Here is a 17,974-nt window from a genome sequence, read left to right on the forward strand (position 1 = left end):
AAGAGTATTCGGTTAGAGATTGTAGAATTCCAGGATTATTAACTGTATTAATCCATTACTTCCCACACGTACATATATGTAAGTTAAAACTACATTTTTGAAATTATGTTTTTAGCTACAAACAGTACTAAAAGTATCAGTTTCTTTGATTGTAAGTAAACATGATGACCACTTCAACAATAATTATTACTTCATTTTTTCTTTTTTCTCTAATCTGCGCAATAAGTGCTATATAGTTTCTAGATCTTTGCACTATGGATCTTTTTGGAAAAAGGTCGAACATTCGGAACTTTAAAAAGAATAAGCATAACCTTTATTTTTTATTTTAGTATTTTAAAATTATGTATTCATATGTGCATCATATATGAATTATTTTTACTACAGTTTTATTTTATAATTGTTATTATTTAATTATGTCTAAATTTCGTACGTACATATATGTACGTTTGGGAATTAACCCTAGAAATATCTTATTTTTCCTACTTTTGCAAACGTTTCAATTTTTGAAGTTTATCTAAACAAACCTAAACATCAATTAATTAACATCGATGTTAAAATTAATATTACCCAATAATTATGGAAATTAAAAATTGAATCTTTAGTAGAATTGCGCTTTTGGAGAATGACGCTACATACAAGTGTTTATATAATTCAATTCAAGATCCTTACGATCAAACCGATGAAGGTAGGGATAGTGAAAAGCAATTGAAAAAGATCCTAATTGTCTTTGAAAAGGTTTGATGAACTTCGATACAAGGTTGTGTACTCCTCGTCAAGAGGATGTAGACGAAAATAAAGAGCCACAGTTCGATGAAACTCAACCCATGCGTCCAAAAAAAATTGTATGTACATATAAACATATATGTATAAGATATGGTTTTTTTAAATTTGTAGACGAATAAAAAGAGAAAACCATTTTTCAACTGATTATGAGATTATGAGAAAACAGTCCCGTCCAAATATTGCATACAATTTAAAATTCCACCTTATAAAAATTCAAAATGGAATAACTTAAAAATTTCATTCGGTACCGATTCCACCAAGTGGAGACAAAACGATATGCCTGCCCCTCAAACAATCCAACCCTCAGTGATAAAATTTGACCAAGTGATGTCCTCATGTACGTAAATAGCTATGTTAAAGCGACACAAATAAGTATGTATTGGCAAAAACGGGAAGACTCAATCAATGTCCTTTTAAAAAAAGCAATGTCCCGAAATAGATTTGATAAATTTCTACTGTATACACATTTTGCCAATAACAACTATTCGAATCCGGATGATCCCTTTTGGAAAGTTTTAATGCTCTTTGAAACCATAAACAGAACTGCAAAAAATATCTGGAAGGGTTTAAATATATTTGTGTGGATGAACCGATGGTCAAGTACTTTCGACCCCACAGTATGAAAAAATACGCCAAATCAAAGCCAACACTAATTGGATCCAAGATTTAGGTTTTAGTTACATCTTCCGGGGAGCTTCTTCATTGCATTCCTTATGAGGGAGCCAAAACACAATAAAATGGTTATTAATTGGGACAAGGGAGGGATGTTGTTTATGGAATAGTTGAAAAAGAACAAATATTTTAAGGTGATCATGAATAACCTTTATATTATGTATTTTTGAACTCATGGACAACTTGATAGATTTAAAAAAAATAAAAAATGGATCACTAGGTAATGTTACATCCAATAGACTCCCTTCAATTTCCATCCTATCAAAAAATGAATCAATGAAAATGAAGTATACTTTTAACGATAATTATGAAGTAACTATTGTTTGAAAGGACGTAATACAAGTTTATACTGCAAACAATTTTATTTAAAAAGATCCAATGGGAAAGTGCAATTAATATTCCAGAGATATGAAGAAAAAATTAGACAACAACACTATGGAAGGGTTGACCTATTGGATAATTTGGTTTCAAACTATGCATTAAGTTTACGAAGAAAAAAATGGTATTCTTGATTTTATAATTGGCTTTCAAATGTGCAAATGGTTCAAGCATGGCGTCTTTATAGAAATAGTTTTGTAATTTTAAATTCAAAGAAGAAAAAATAAATTATTAATTGATTTTTAACGATCATGGTGAATATATCCACACTATAATTTATACAACCATAAAACATAAAACAAATATTTTTAAAGCATCTAATTGTCAAAAGAAATAACGAAATGTTTGTTCATCTTGTATGTCAAGATTCATTCAGAGTTGCAAAAAGCGTCACAAAGGTGTGTGTGCTAATTGTTCTATTCAGCATTTGTAAATAATTTGTATCAGTTTATATCAGAAAATATATTTTTATTTTATTTATTGTCAAAAAGTTAACATGTAATAAAAAAATACAAAAATAAGTCATAACCTAATTTATAATCATAGCATCATTTTAATATGCAAATATTTATGTAGGAGATCTTCCCAAGCATACATATATGTACGTGCCCACCAACAGCACAAGTGGCACTTTCGTTGAAAAAATGATTTTGACTATAAATATACGGACTAATAGAAGATACTTTACAAAATTTCATCAAAAAACCAAATATATAGAAAATCAAAAATAGGTAGCAGAGCATGAGGACGAGGTCTTCTAAAGCCCTAATGATTCATTGTAAGTTTGGTACGGTCCAAAAGGTGTATAATTATTATGGTATCTGTTATGTGGGCGCACATCAAGCATTAATGTAATTAATTGGAATATAAGTGATTTGGTATTCATCCTAGGAGCTGGGTTACTCTGGAGATAGTCTAAGCTAGAAGATATGCAATTGTATGAGTTGAAGTGATAGTAATAATTATAACATTGTTTTGGTGACAGAGTGCAAAATACTAGCTTAAGTCTAGAAGTTCCGGAATGATCACCATATGAAAGACTGTAGTTTGGTGATCTATGACTCTTTATACGAGTTGTAGATCTGGGAGAAAGTCTGATCTTGCAACTTGTCAAAGGTACGCTATGGTATGCAGAGTTGTGCATTCTCATTAGATGTCTTTAAGATGTACCAAGGTGTGGCTTTAATGGAACAATCAGTGGTACAGTTTATGTTTTTCTGATCAGCACTAACAGAGTCCTCAATCCCATTGGCTGAATTTTGAGGCGTAAACCGAGGAGAGGAAGATAGAAATCGTCGACTGGGTGCCCTTTTTTGTTCTAATATCACTTTGTGTCAGCATACAGCGCCAAATGGGCTCAAGTCAACGTATTAGCTTTCTTGGACGTCGAAGGTTGGCCCCCAGCTTTGCTGGCATGAACTCCTAGGACTTCTACGTCTATAGCGAATTAGAGGTGAAGACCTATGCGAAGTCCCACCCTCCCATAAGGCTAGCATCGTGAATGAGACGAAGAAGCTGGATTCTGTTCCGGTCAGAAACGCCTGTACCAGTTATGTGAGCGAGTGCACAGTGGAGGCTGAATCGAATAAAGGGTTATTTCTATACTTATACATGGACACCTAGAACCTTATATTTTTTAAATGAAGACCCAAGACGTTGAGAATGTTACTTTTGTAATTGATCTTGATGAAGTCAAACTTTATCCGGGTTCATTTGTTAGAGCCTGAATTCGTTTACTTTTGTATTTCATAACATACTTATACTTATCTGCTCCAAAAATACTACATTCATTTACCAGACTACTTTAGACATTTGAGTATAAGTCACTTTTTTATCATTATATTTTGGCAATGGGAATTTCGGTCCAGATTGGTCAACAAAAAATCACTTAAGACCAAACTGAAAAAATATGTTCAGGAATGTGCAATTTATCATATCACTTATAGAATCTGAATATGTGATTATTTCTTCCAGGTCTGAAAACCTAACTACGCCAATGCTGAATTTAATTGGAAAAATGTATTGGAGCCATAGGTGTAGTTGGCATTATAAGGCATACATTCGCTCTGGATCAACCTCCTACCCGAATTGTTGGAATCCTGTGGTCATTTCTTAGGGAAAAGGTACCCATTACATAGACAAATAGTATACACTTTGGTCGAACCTTGACCATTGCCGTCAAAGCCGTACGATGCTCCCCATAGTTTAACTTGGGAGATGGAAACATCTCTTGGATTTTTCGAAAGGAAAATTGAACTCCTTGGTTCAGTTTATCACTTAGAATTGTCTCTTACGCCGGCACTATTATCTCATGCACCATGAAGTTTGCCCACTATGTCGTGGGTGTGGTTTAAGAGATGAAGAACCACTTTATCTTATTTATGAATACCCTAAATTTATGATTGAGAAGACACAGCTTTTATACAATATTCAATCTTTTCAAAGACATTCCGTCTCCACCCTCTCCAGTTTTTTTAATGAATTCTGATATCGGTGGCTGGCTGAACATTGCCCCATCCCTAGAACACGTTCAGGACGGATTACAGTAGGATACCTAATCCGGCAAACCAAAAGCGAGGGCATCAAAAGTTAAAGTTATTTTTACATGTGCCCGTACTGATTGTATATTTTATTTGAAGAGTAGCAATAAATGTTTTATTATTAAAAAAAGGCATTCATTCCCCACTTCAAGTAGAATAATAGTAAAAACGAATTAAATAATTGTATTAAGATTCGTATTTCATGTCTCAAGAAATAGATGACAGGAAATATAATACAATAAGGATATTAGATAAAAAATATATAAATACATTTCAACTAAATAATTAAAACATTTAAAATATGATGTTATAATGAAAAGAAGGATACATTTTTCTATTTTTTTCTCCGACACCATATGAAATTCCACTCTATCATTAAGATCATGAGGGTAGACAATATCATATCTTACGAATTATATTAATAAAAAAAAAGCTTAACTATTATTCAATAAATCATAATTTTCTAAATTAACGTAAAGAGCCTTATCAAGTAGACTAACAATTTCATGCCTAGAGAAAGTATTTTGGTTTGAAGGAAGGAATCTGAGTACACTTTCTGTTGTGGCCAAGTCTTGATATTTCTTTAGCTTTTTCTTCAATTCCTCATTCTCACTTCGTAGTGAATCCAGATCAAGGTCAGCTGAAGAATTACTTTGGGTCAAAAGTTCTTCTTGTAGAACATGATATTCAATTTCGTAGGAGTTTAATTGTTTCGAGAAACATAAAGAAAATGCCTGTTTTAAAATGAAATATAATTAATTATAGATAACAAATTAAAAAGACAAACAATATTAAACTTTTTTAATAGTTTGTATCTAATGTAAGTATCAAATAAAAATAATTAGCTGAAAGCCATTGAAGAAGTGTGTGTGTATGTATGTATATTCCTTCTGAATAATTAATAGAATAATGTTACTAAATTAAGCTTCCTGCTACTTTTAATTTATTTATTTACTTTTTGCGTAGAAACTGTAATTAATCATTGATTAGAAAGCCAATGAAAAAAAGAAAAGATAATGCATGAGTTAATTAAATTACAAATTCAAGTTCTGTAAAAAGTGTACAAAAGAACACAACTTACTTGATCAAGAGCCTGATTAAGTTTATCCAACTTCATTTCGGGGATTTCCGTTTTCATGAATAACATTAGATTGTCCAAACTTTTACAAGATAAAATAGAATCTTTTGAAATAGAAATGAGACACAATGCCACTTTGAAGAGCCCCTCAATTCCTTGCAAAAAAATTAAATCTGAAATAATAATTCATAATAAGAAGAGGCTTTTTTGGCTTAGGAGAAAAAAAAACTAACCAAACACACGGACAACGAATCCAAGTGGAAAATTTGAAGCAAAAATGGTGAGAAACCAGGAAGTAGCATACAAACTGGGATCAATGCCTATTTCTTCAATGTGATCAAATATATCCCTTTGTACATCATGCAGTAGCCTAGAGATCTGATACATTTGTATCTAAAAATGAATGAATATAATAAGAAAAATAGTTTTTAATGGATCCATTGAATATGTAGAAACCTGGAGTCCAATCATATCAGACTGGTATTGCTTTCGAAATCCCAATTCAAACATGATATGTTTTAAAAGATTGAAAGCTTCCTCCTCAGAATTGGTATGCATCAAAAGAACACCAGCTACAAATGCAAGTCCTTGACAATAGCCAACCTCAATGTCAAGAAGGGAATAAGCTTTTAAGACGTTATACAAGGCAAGTTGACCAGGCCCCAGGGATGTGCTGAAATAGGGATGATTCGGAAATGTTCGACCAAGGTCAATGATGATAGAGTGTTGATGAGGAGTTAAGTTTTGTTTTAATTTTGAGTAGGGAACAGATTTAAAATCGTTTGAGCTATCCCAAGGGCCATCACTTCTTCTGTTTTCTGATAGATATTTCCAGACCTTGATGGGACAAAAATATTAAAAAAATGGGAAATCTACCTCTTCAATACATAAATTTATTGCTCTCTTACATCTCCTCTTTTGGCCTTAGGAATCCCTTTATGCATTTTGATTTCTAGATTGCGTAAATCATAATTTGAGTTAAAATCTATCCAATCGTCAACAGGACTTAAAATTTGAGTATAGTCCAATTTCTGTCGACGCTCTTCTGCCTCGAACTGAGAAGCTACACAAATTATTTGAAATTTTGTTAATAAACATAATAAATCATTATGTTCAAAGTAGTGTTGTCACGATACCGTTATTTTGTACCGGTTCTGGTACCAAAAATAGATATAGGTATTTTGGTACTTTTCCATATTCTTTCGACTAAAAATATTAAATAAAAATGTCGTTGAGGGCAATTTACATGGCCTAACAGTTTAGGGTGGACAATAGCTCAGATGTTTGTGGTCTTTTTAATAAAATCAAATTATTATCTCTCAGACAATTTTGTTTGGGATGGCGTCAAAAATTTGAGAGGTTACGTTATCGGTAGGACATTTTTTATATGACATAACAGTATCTCCAAGGTTAATTGTATTTCTATTAACCTTGAGTACCCCCTACTACCACTAAATCGGGACAGTATACGAAACAACACTAATTCAAAGTAAAATATGTAAATTACCAATGATCTTTTTGTTCTCCCTTTCCATTCGGATAAGGAGAATTTGTTGTTTTATTGCACTTTTCCAAAGTTCTTTGTAGTCTCTTTTCTCTGGCGTCGATGATGAATCCTTGTGTTTCGCTGGAGTGACGACTCTTTTGAAAATGTCTCTTCTTACTCGAGGAGTTCCTGTTATAGACAACTTCGATGGAGACATACGTTCAGGGGCCCCTAAAAAGTTTTTGTTTGGTGTCAAGGGGGCGGAACTCTGATTGGAAGATCGAATAAATAATGCTATTTTAGATCCTGCACCTACCATTTCCCTTTAATTAGTGAATGAGAACGAAAAATTACAATAAAAAAATTAACATTTAAACCCATTCAATACTACCTCTGCATTGTATCCCTAGCCGCAGATCCTACTGTTTGTGATCGACGTCTAATCTGAATATCTTCATCACACTCTTCAATTGGACTAGTTGAATGATCGTTTAAATATACTGAAGACAGAAACGTACCATCAATACTAGTTTTGCGCTTAATCATGTCACTGAATGAATTTGTAAGAGATCGTTTGGCTCGAAGAATGCTTCCTCCAACTTCATTTAAAAAAATGGACCTTACAATAAATAAATTAAAAATCATGCATTAACTCACTAATGTAATTACTTGTTATCCATTGCATCTTCAATTGAATGCTTGTGAGATTTTTGTTTAATTTCACAATAAGCCTTCAATAAGACCAAAATTATTTCATTCTTTTCTTCAATGTCTGAGGTCTCAGCACCAGTGAGTTTATCCATTATAGAATTTCTCTCGTCCTCTGGTAATTTATCCAATCTTTTCAAGAGGATAGAGTGTGCTAAGCGATTTGTTGCTGCTCCATCCATATCACGAACGAGTTGTTGATACATATACATAGGACAAGATACACAAGTTCGATTATTTTCCCGGTGAATCCTCTCCTGAACAAACTGATGTGCTGTTCGGAGGCAAGTCACAACATCATTCACGACAGAAGAGGATTGACATTTAAATACATAGCCCATGCTACCGCCTGACGAGTGATCTCTACAAATAAACCCAAAATATTCCGCATGATGGACGCCCTCCTCACAATGTATGATATCTTTGAGGCATTTGTTAAACAAAATCTGACGTCGATCCGGGTAAATAAGTCTTATATCACTTCGTCCGATTTGCATGAGCATTGTTTTATTTCCTATAGATTCCTTTGCCTGAAATAAACCAAAATCTGTATTACAAATTTTATAACGGAAATATAAAATTCTCACTTTAGCTATTGGGTTTTTTTCTAGAGCACTCGTTGAAGCAGCTCTTTCACGGAATTCCTCAAATAACCTTTTGTCTGAGAATACTCTAATATCCTCTTTTAAGTGTCCTGAGCTTTGACTCTTCGAAACAGGAGAAGAAGTCTGCTTATTATCATGCCTACTTTTATTGGAAGGTAAAGGCATGAGCGGATGAAATACTTTGTCCTCATCTGTGGATGAGTTGTTTTTAGATTTTCCATGACATTGATTCTGAAAAAATAAAGTTATTCATTCTTTAATATAATATACTAATTTTGAAAATCTTAATTCTGTCTAATTACTTCATCACAAGTATCAATTTCTTTCTTGTTATTATTAAAGAGGCTTTCTTGCTTTTTAATTCGTTCTGCCTCTTGTGTTTTAAACCTATTGACCGAATCATCGATGAAGGTTTTTACAGTTCGTTTGGAGGATATCCGTATCTTTCCAACATAGAGCACCTGATGAAAAAAATAATAAAGATTTTTGGTTACATCTAAAAATAGATTATCAATGATGACTTGAATGACCTAAGTAACAACAAATGATGTAGTAAATAGCGCATTCCAAACATTCAGTTATTGGAGGGCCAAATACTATACACATAAGTCATTTGTGGGAAGATGAGACAATTAAAACTTCGTCTCCTTTTAAAAATATATATGCATAGCTAAATATTAGTATGTTATTAATTACCTCATAGAATGCAGATGAGTTGGGGGAATTCTCTCCAGATAGAGAGAGCCTCCGTGAATTAGAAATGGGTGCACTATTATTTGTCATTGAAATGGTATTGTCTTAGTTACAGATGAAATTGATTAAGAGAATTCATAAACTGATATGTAGGATATGTATATAGATATAGTCCAAGCAAGCATGCGATCCCTGGTTTTTCCTGGAAGAAAACGAACAAAGAGTCACATAAGGAATTCTCTAATACACATATGTTAGACCGGAAAATAACAAAGACATACTGTCTGGCAAGGAGTCAATATTTTTATTTAAAAAAACAAAAATTAAAGAATATGGAGAAGTGTATGATATACTTTAAAAGAGAATAATCACTTTTTTTTTTTTTTAAATTAATAAGTCAAAAAAACTGCAAGTCTAACAAAGATTAGTGGAGAGAGAGAGAGCATAGTAGGACTAATAACTAAATAAACATTCGCTTCTTTTTAAATGATGTAATGGAGAATTTACATCATGTATGTATAATAATGAAGAACATCGAATATATATAAAACATGTACAAAGGCTATAGGTTACAAGACTGACTAGCACACATCGCTTTCTTCTTCTTTAACAGACACATGCCAGTATACATACATCTTATACATATGAACTCTTTTTATACATTTCCCTAACTAGTAACAGCAACTAGATACCTAACAAATGAGTTTACGGAGTTTTTCATCTGGGGTCCAGAGGAGTAAATGAACAAGTCCCTGTTACTTTTAACTCACATTAATATAATATTATACGAATGATTAATCATTGATATTTAAAACAAGGGGAAATAACATCGTATACCTTCTTGTAAAATCCACGTCATAAAAATGTATTGTCTTTGAAAAATTTAAATGTGAATATTTCATAAAAGTAATAATATTACAAATGTTACTCTGGGCTAGAACAACGATATACATATATCGATTCATTCATTCGCATTCAACGATACCTTCATTCTAAATATGTATATATAATAAGATTCATAATGATCATTCCACAGATCCATATTACTATTCAAAAAGGAAATACAATATTATAATATGAAATGAAAACACACGGATTTGAAAGATTAAATTTCACACTCTTTTATATAATTCAATCAAAGTAAATACATAATATGTATCAGTATCTATTGTATTAATTTCTTAAACAAGGAGTTAGTTGCTTCTGCACGTTTGAATGTAGGAGAAAAACATGGGGTTCAAAAAATATTAGAGCCTCTAATAAAAGAATAAAAGGTCTAATGACATAAAATTCTCAAAGAAGCGTTCATAGTATGAACAGGACTTTGTATGTCTTCCATACACATAAGATCCCATAATATAATTTGTATATAAATGACAATATCAGCAAATAAAAAATAGTTATCTATTACAAGATGAAAACCATACTCAATAAATAATTAATAATCATAATTGAAATATTGAAAAAAAATGTCTTATTTTGACGGAATAAATATTAAATAAATAGGGAAAAATATGAAGGAAAAATCCCATACAACTTACCAAAGTTTGCTCTCCATTCATGGACTATACAATTTAATGAGTACTTAGTACAAACTGTCAACTTATTTCCAAATAGATAACTTCCAGTTCCAGCCGTCATTCAAACTGCATTTTAAAAAAGTGATTGAAATATTTCGCCTCTTTTAAATAAAAAGAAAAAAAAACAAATCTCAGTTTTACCAACCGTCACAATTATAATAATATTATTACGAAAGATTTATTTTTGAAATCACGGAACCTTTTATTCTTTGATTTCCACTCTTGAGATTGATTTTTATAATAATATATAAATATAATTAAGGATGCTAAAACATCCATATTAAAATAAATTAACATTAATTTAATGTAAAAATAATATGAGAAATAAAAAGTTGAAAACAAAGACATGTTTTCAGGCCATCATGGAGGCTCATAGTTGATATTTTAACTATATAAAATGGACAAATTTCCCAATAAATCTGGATGAAACTATATCAAATAGCTTCAAGAATAAAAAATACTTAATATTTGCATTGAGTACAACTTGATGCCAATGATAAAGAGTGATATTCAGAATAAATCAAAGTTACATATAATGTAAATCAGTATAATATCGTTGAATTTGTACAATTAATTGATTTTTTGATCGATTAGGGACGAAAGAAGAAGGATATTTATTTGAGAGAAAGTTCTTTCCATTTCAATAGTTAATTTATTCTCTACTCTATGGAAATAATGTTGTATAACGATGTAACAACATTTTTGGGTCAGATAAATTTATAATAAAACTAGGCAATCGACGAATAAATTTTTGATAGACAGTAAGGTTCAAGTCCTTTTATGTGTTGTCAACATTTAAACATCCAAATACACCGCGGTGCTGTACCATTTTCCTTAATATTAATGAAAAATGCTTTTTATGGTGATAAAACTTGTGTTAAGTTGAATCAAGGTTAATAGAAATACTTCTTGGTCTTCTAAAATAATAATGATTTTGTATTAATTTATGTATTATAATAACTTTAATAATCTACATAAAAAAATGCTAATTTTTCTTGATCCTAATTTATATATTCAGTGATGAAAATCCGATGTATTTTTTGGCTGGGCCGATTTTTTTTTTTGATTTTTTTTTGTTTGGAATTGGTTGTCATTATTATTCAATTCCTGAGTAGTGAAAATCCTTTCTTAAATAGATTCAATTATATTCCAAACTGCATTCAACATTCGTGTGTGCTCATAAAAGATGGAGGATATTCCTGAGGATTTGTTGCGGTGTTATATTTGTAAGTCCTTTTTTGGGACTCAGAGTACAATTGGGGATTGGTATCGGAGTAATTCTAGCAAATATCCTTGTTTTATATCCTATTCTCCTTCCTCTCTTGTCACAGCTAAATGATTTTAGGCAAAGAGTAGACACTCAAGGCAAGGAAGGTAGGATTTAGTAGTTCTCGATTCTGATTAGCTTAAAATTAGAAGCTGCTACATGTTCCTCTAGACACGCAGCCAGTTTGAACAGGCCTTCTCCCTCATAGTGAAAAGAAAAGAATAGGGGCACAACAATAGCATGATGTTATAGGTTCATGTTAGGAACATAAGTCTTTTGATTGAATGATTTATTTTTCCCTAGAGCCCTTTCGTCACAGCTAGTTGTAACTGATCTAATGAAACGTCATGAGGATTATTATTTTTCTCCTCCAAAACATTCTTCAAATTGACAGGGCTACAATGCTGATTTTTGGTGTTTCTTTTTTAATATGCCCATTCTAAACTGGATTTTCATCATTACATATTACAAAAACGTTCGATTTTAATTGATTTTTTCAGTTTAATTTTCTATTTTCTTATAGAATATTTAATAAATATGCCATGTAAGATTGAGTGAAAATATTTCGAAATTACAAATAATTAAGTAAATTTTATGACTAATTGTAAGAAGGAGTTAATATTTTAAAGACAGCAAGATTCCAATTAAAATATATTTCATATCCGATGTATTTGATTAGTATTTAGTATAGATATAAGTAATCTAATGACTTATATATATTGAATTTCTGAACTTTTCCTGCCTCTAAAATACTAATCTTAGCTTAAATATTAACTTAATAAATATCTTTCGAATGCTGGAATGTTTTTTTTTTCAATTGTTATTCCCTTTAATTTTCATTTATTTGATTTATTAATATGGCTCTGATTGAAACCTTTACTCTAAAAACGTGATTTAAAAAAAAGCATAAAAGGCCAAACTCTTCTGTAATTGAAAATTTTAATTATCATATTCGTGTACTATGGCTTAAATAATTTTTAAAAAATGTGAGTTTTTGCCGGTGGGGTTCCAAGCTCTGAATTTTATTGAATAGTGATATAAATGATTAGCAATAATGAAGTAACATTAAAGTTTCATACACCTGGTACATGATAAGTTTGTAAATATATGATTAATTCAACTCATTAATCATTATTTTAGATGTATATACATTCTGTTGCATTAATTAAATATTATTTCATATTAATCACTGATTTAAGTGATTGAGCATTTATTTAATCAAGAATATATTTTATATTTATTGTCAAATCCGTCTCGAATAAGGGAGTTGACAGTTTGTAGCCTAGAAGCTTCGTAGCTATAATTATGGAGTTCATTTCTAGTGGCTTTTAACTTTTATCTTGTTTAAAAAATATTTTTTAAAATACTCTAAAATAATCTATCCTTTCTATCGTATTTTTGATGAAAAGTGGCTATTTTAACATTTTGTGTGGCTGACCCCAAAGAGCAGGTAAATCCATTGGAGTGGTACTGGAACCCTAAGGACCAATAGTCCACACTTTTTTAGACTAAGTATAATATTCATTAAATGAAAATGGGAGGTTGCGTTACTATGACATCACAATTTTATTATTTCCACTTGCAAATTCATTTCGAGACCGTTGACCTGTTGCCATGATTACTACTCAATTTCGATTTTTTTTTCTATTGCAAGTCAATTGATCTAGAAAAAGACATAATTCTTGAAATAATAAAAAGAGCACATGATGCAACAACCGTTTTTCCTTTTAAACTTAATATTTTCCTTACAAAAATGTCAGCTCTAGTTATAGCCAAAGATGGAAACCGTTTTCCTTTTGCTTAATATACAAAAATGTCAGCTCTAGTGAGCGTGAATAGCACGCCTTTCAGTATTTAGAAAATATATGGTAATATTTTTCGAGTGACATGTCAACTGTTGATGTTTGAGTTCTAATAAGAATATGTCCTACTATAGCTAACTTTTGATAATAGCTATTAATATTATAACTACTTAATATTTCAATATAAATGTAAAACTAAGTGTAAAGTATTAATTAGTTCATGGTGATTTGCATGGATCTTATCCAGGAAGCCTTCGGATAGATGAATCTGCATCTACCCCCCTTCCCCGTCTGATAAGTTCATATTTTGTCATTGGGAAGATATCAATCAACACAACATCTGATCCTTCATGTTCATAGGATCTCACACTTTGTACCTCATTCGGTGGATCTCATCACCTTTAATGGAAAATTCCTTCATTTTACAGATTCCCCTTCACATCAAGGTCTGGGACATCGTCAGGCATTGTATCTATGCTCAAAAATACATCAAAATATAAAAACTAATAACATAAAAATATGCAAAATCATAAGAGTTGTTTTACTGACGTCACAAACTTCATAATAAACCTTTATATTTCTTGTTATAATATTATATATCTTGTTATATTATAATTGTTATACTATAAACTAGTCCTCGCTCTAATACAATTAAAATTGATTTTTTTAAATTTGTGTAATTAAATTTAGCTAATTTTGGTCAACTTCCCGAAATATCGGGTATAATATAGATGTGATTTGTAAACTCTAAAATTTTGTCTATCAATTAGCAAAAATTTTAACAAAAACGATCAACCGACATAGACATTATTGGACTTGCAAAATTGTATTTCTAATTTACAAATTTAGTTGGCTATGGTACATAAATAAATATTTTATTCATGTCGTTTTTGTCACCTCCAGCTCTGTGTAAGAAAAATTGGGTTTAAATACTTTTGATACATTATTTAAAATCGACTTTTTAAAAATTTGTCTTTAAAAAAAAAAATGAATTTTCATCCACTTCCGGACATATCCTGTGAAATACGGGTATGAACCGGTAAATTGTAGGATTTTGTTCCTCAAATAGGAAAATTTAGAAATATATATATGGACTGACATAGACATTATTGGACTTGCCAAGTTGTGTTCACAATTACTAATAAACAAAATATGAAATATATAAGATATGTCATGGCATTATCTTTAAAAAAACCACATTCAATAGAGAGGATGATGTCATATTACAAAGAAGTGATTTCGTATCCTATCACTTTTTAACAATAATTTAAAATTGAAATTGCTATATTTTATATATATATTAATGTATAGTTTGATTTAAGTATAACCTCTATAATTTAATGAAAAGTTAATTGGAATGTCAACAATAAAATAAATATAACCAGATGGGGCTGAGTATAGGTTGAGGCATCTACCTATAAAAACTTAAAATTTATAAAAACAAATGACTTATACAACAAATAAAAGTTATTTTGGTGTCATCAAAATTCTACCGGCAATATTCATCGAAGGAATCTATTTAAAGTTCTTGATTCCATTATTTCTGATTTTTTGTAGCATACCTATAGAATAATCACGTCAGGAATATCAATTTTAAAAGACAAAAGTGAGATAATCACTATTACATATATATATTTTTTTTTTTTGCCACCATTTCTTCATTTTGGGAAACACTAAACCTGTTCAAACTACTTACCCTTGTAATCCTAAGATAACTTCAATATACCTACTAAATACTAGATATACAAGGAGTTCGTTTTGTTTATCTATTTTTCTAGATCTTCTACGAAATCGTCGTGTACTTTTAAATTTTATTATTTTTTTTAGCGAGGCTCGATATAGGGAAGATTTTTTATCAAAATTTATTGGGGCGGTCACAAACAATTTTTTGGAAGGATTCTTTTCAGTGTGCTTTATATAGCAAGTTTTTTTTATATGTGGTTCTTTTGAACTTTTCCATTGCATTACTAATTACGTCAAACCATGAAGCACTATACATATTCTGGCGTGATAAAAAAATATTAAGGAAAAAGTGTCAGTGGAATAAATGGCAAGGGAAAAAATAGGAAAAGTTGCGAAGTGAAAAAAGTGGGAAGATTCTATTAAACTGATATAATACTTATCTCCAATAAATTATATATTAAGATAAAACAAAAATAAAGAAACACGACACCAGTTCGAATAGAAGAAGTGCTTATCACTTAATTATCCCTTATCAATTATAATATCATTAGACATGAGGGATTATTCATATTGGACAAGAGTCAAAACTTGTTGCTGTTACAAATAAGATCAGTAATGCATTCAATAGAACTTTATATATAATTTGATTGAATATCATTTATTTTTAGGAATTAATTAATTTAATTTAATTTGAAAGTTATTTCATCAAAAAAATTTGTAAATTAATTAACAAATTTAATTTTATAAAGTAATCAGATAAGAATGGAGCTGCAAATTATTAAGTAAATAAGAAGGCAAATAATAAGGGCTTCTTCTTGTTAATAGAATATATCAAAGATTTTAGACTTAATCACAATGACTTCTTTAATTCCAGGACCCGGTAATGACGACTTAGCAAGATATTTTGTAGAATTCAATTATACGTGTAGAGAAATCTATATCCTCTATTTAAGAAAGATAATATTTGATTTGACAGTACTAATAATTCATAGTCAATGAATTGACAATACTATATCTTGGATTGAATTGAAATGAAATTAGTTATTACAGAAAAAGGATTCCCTGTATGATTTGATTTAATTATTTTTGCTCATATATGATACTTAAGTTTCCCTTGTTCATCACCACAATGGGATGTCCACAATGAGGAACTGGAAGTGATCCTCTTAATTGACTTTGATTTGTATGCTTCAACACGAATCAAAGAATCTCTAGGAGTTTGAATATTGCACTCCCTTTAGCAAAATGATGATACTGTCGTGATTGTAAAATGGAATGTAGAACCAGAGGAGAGGCACTTTACACTTGAGATTCCAATTCTTTTAAATATATACATTGGCAAGTTTTCGGAGTTCTTGGATGAGGAGTGAGGACGTACTCCAGGAGATGAATGACATGTAATTTTAAATTAAACCAAAATATTCAATCTTATATATCAATAAATGAAATATCATTTTTCTGCCAATTGTCCTAAATTTATTCTTCAGTGAAGAGTACTAGAACCGTCTAAACGATGTAATCAGTAGAGATGTTAGAAAAGAGAAATTCTCTGTCCGACAGAAAATATGTAGTCGTGCTCCTTAGACTTTAAAAAAATCTGATCTAAATGTACACCTGGTTTTAATAGATAAATTGAAAGTATTTTAATATATCAAGAGTCTTTAAAGTGGGTTTGTGTTCATCAAAATAGAAAATATGGCGTCGAAAAAGATTTTTAGACCAGTGATTACCTTACTTTTGTCCTTAAAAATATATGTCCCTGAGGGGATTTGTTTAAAAAATGGTAAAATGAAACAGTAAGATTTATTATGCAATTGGTCACGTCAGTGAAACAACTCTATTATGATTTTGTGTATTTTATATGTTAGTTTTTTTTTTTTAGAAACGAGATACATAAATATTAAATAATATATACCAAGAGTAAGAAACAAAATTTCATCACATTAACTGACCATTTTTTATCCTTGACTTCATCGTTGGGAAGTACCAATAACCAACCATCTCTCAATATTATATATCTTCTAGACATTTTATTAAATAAATGTAATTTTTTTTTGCAAATCTTTCAAATATTTTGATAGATTTATATAACTTTATTGATAACAATATATAATTTAAAATTATTTTGACCATTTGCTTATTTTATATAATATATTAATTAACTTTGGGACTTTTTAAAAATTTCTATGAAAATTATATACGAGAATCATATATTTTCTTTAGGGGGATTTGAAGGAAGGGGATGGAAATGCTGTCCACTTCCACAACATCTAATCAAGTGACTCATATTTCGATTTAAAAAAAGAAGAAAAACACTTAGTCGGATCAATGTCACTTTCAACCTGTTCTCCCAGATTAATATTTAAAAATCAATAAATACAATAAAATATTAATCGATTCTGATTCTTAATATTTTGTATCTTACTTAAAAAAACCATTTTATGAATTAAAAAACAAAAAACCGGACAATCTAAAAAAGAAAGAACACGGTAGATTATAAGAACACCGTTGGGTCACCCATATAATATTAGAACCCTGAAGGCGATGGCTCGTGCACACCCACTACAAATGAGGTAGAAGCACTGGGAGATGAATACAATGACATAACCTAAGTTCATAGGGCCATTTGACGACCATTTGTCATATATTTATGGGGAAAAGTATTTATTAGATTTAAATAGTCAAATCAAGACTATGAA

General features: G+C 30.4%; 1 protein-coding gene across 3 annotated transcripts; it reads right to left on the reverse strand.

Moving 5' to 3' along the window:
* Positions 1–4,551: 4,551 nt before the first annotated feature.
* On the reverse strand, positions 4,552–10,654 carry plx (PTB_TBC1D1_like and TBC domain-containing protein plx). Of its 3 annotated transcripts, none has more exons than XM_040712101.2 (12): positions 10,485–10,654; positions 8,947–9,145; positions 8,553–8,711; positions 8,233–8,481; positions 7,607–8,175; positions 7,329–7,556; positions 6,959–7,260; positions 6,360–6,514; positions 5,908–6,288; positions 5,685–5,844; positions 5,455–5,624; positions 4,552–5,107 (listed from the first exon to the last, which is right to left on the reverse strand). In XM_040712101.2, the coding sequence occupies exons 2-12, from the start codon at positions 9,031–9,033 to the stop codon at positions 4,808–4,810; spliced, it is 2,760 nt and encodes a 919-aa protein (XP_040568035.1). In that variant the 5' UTR covers positions 9,034–9,145; positions 10,485–10,654; the 3' UTR covers positions 4,552–4,807. The 3 variants fall into 3 exon arrangements, with proteins under 3 accessions (XP_040568035.1, XP_040568036.1, XP_071744381.1); XM_040712102.2 differs by lacking the exon at positions 10,485–10,654 and adding an exon at positions 9,225–9,522; XM_071888280.1 differs by lacking the exon at positions 10,485–10,654 and adding an exon at positions 9,204–9,398.
* Positions 10,655–17,974: the final 7,320 nt, after the last annotated feature.

This window comes from Lepeophtheirus salmonis, chromosome 5 (genome assembly GCF_016086655.4).
Source record: "Lepeophtheirus salmonis chromosome 5, UVic_Lsal_1.4, whole genome shotgun sequence".
NCBI classification, from domain to species: domain Eukaryota; kingdom Metazoa; phylum Arthropoda; class Copepoda; order Siphonostomatoida; family Caligidae; genus Lepeophtheirus; species Lepeophtheirus salmonis.

Bases quoted from the DNA above. Each gene is read 5' to 3' on its own strand.
- plx (XM_040712101.2), bottom strand. From the start codon at position 9,033: ATGACAAATAATAGTGCACCCATTTCTAATTCACGGAGGCTCTCTCTA. The intron at 5,845-5,907 runs GTTTCTACATAT...ATTCATTTTTAG, and splicing joins CTGATATGATTGGACTCCAG to ATACAAATGTATCAGATCTC. The intron at 5,625-5,684 runs GTTAGTTTTTTT...TTATTATTTCAG, and splicing joins ATTCGTTGTCCGTGTGTTTG to ATTTAATTTTTTTGCAAGGA.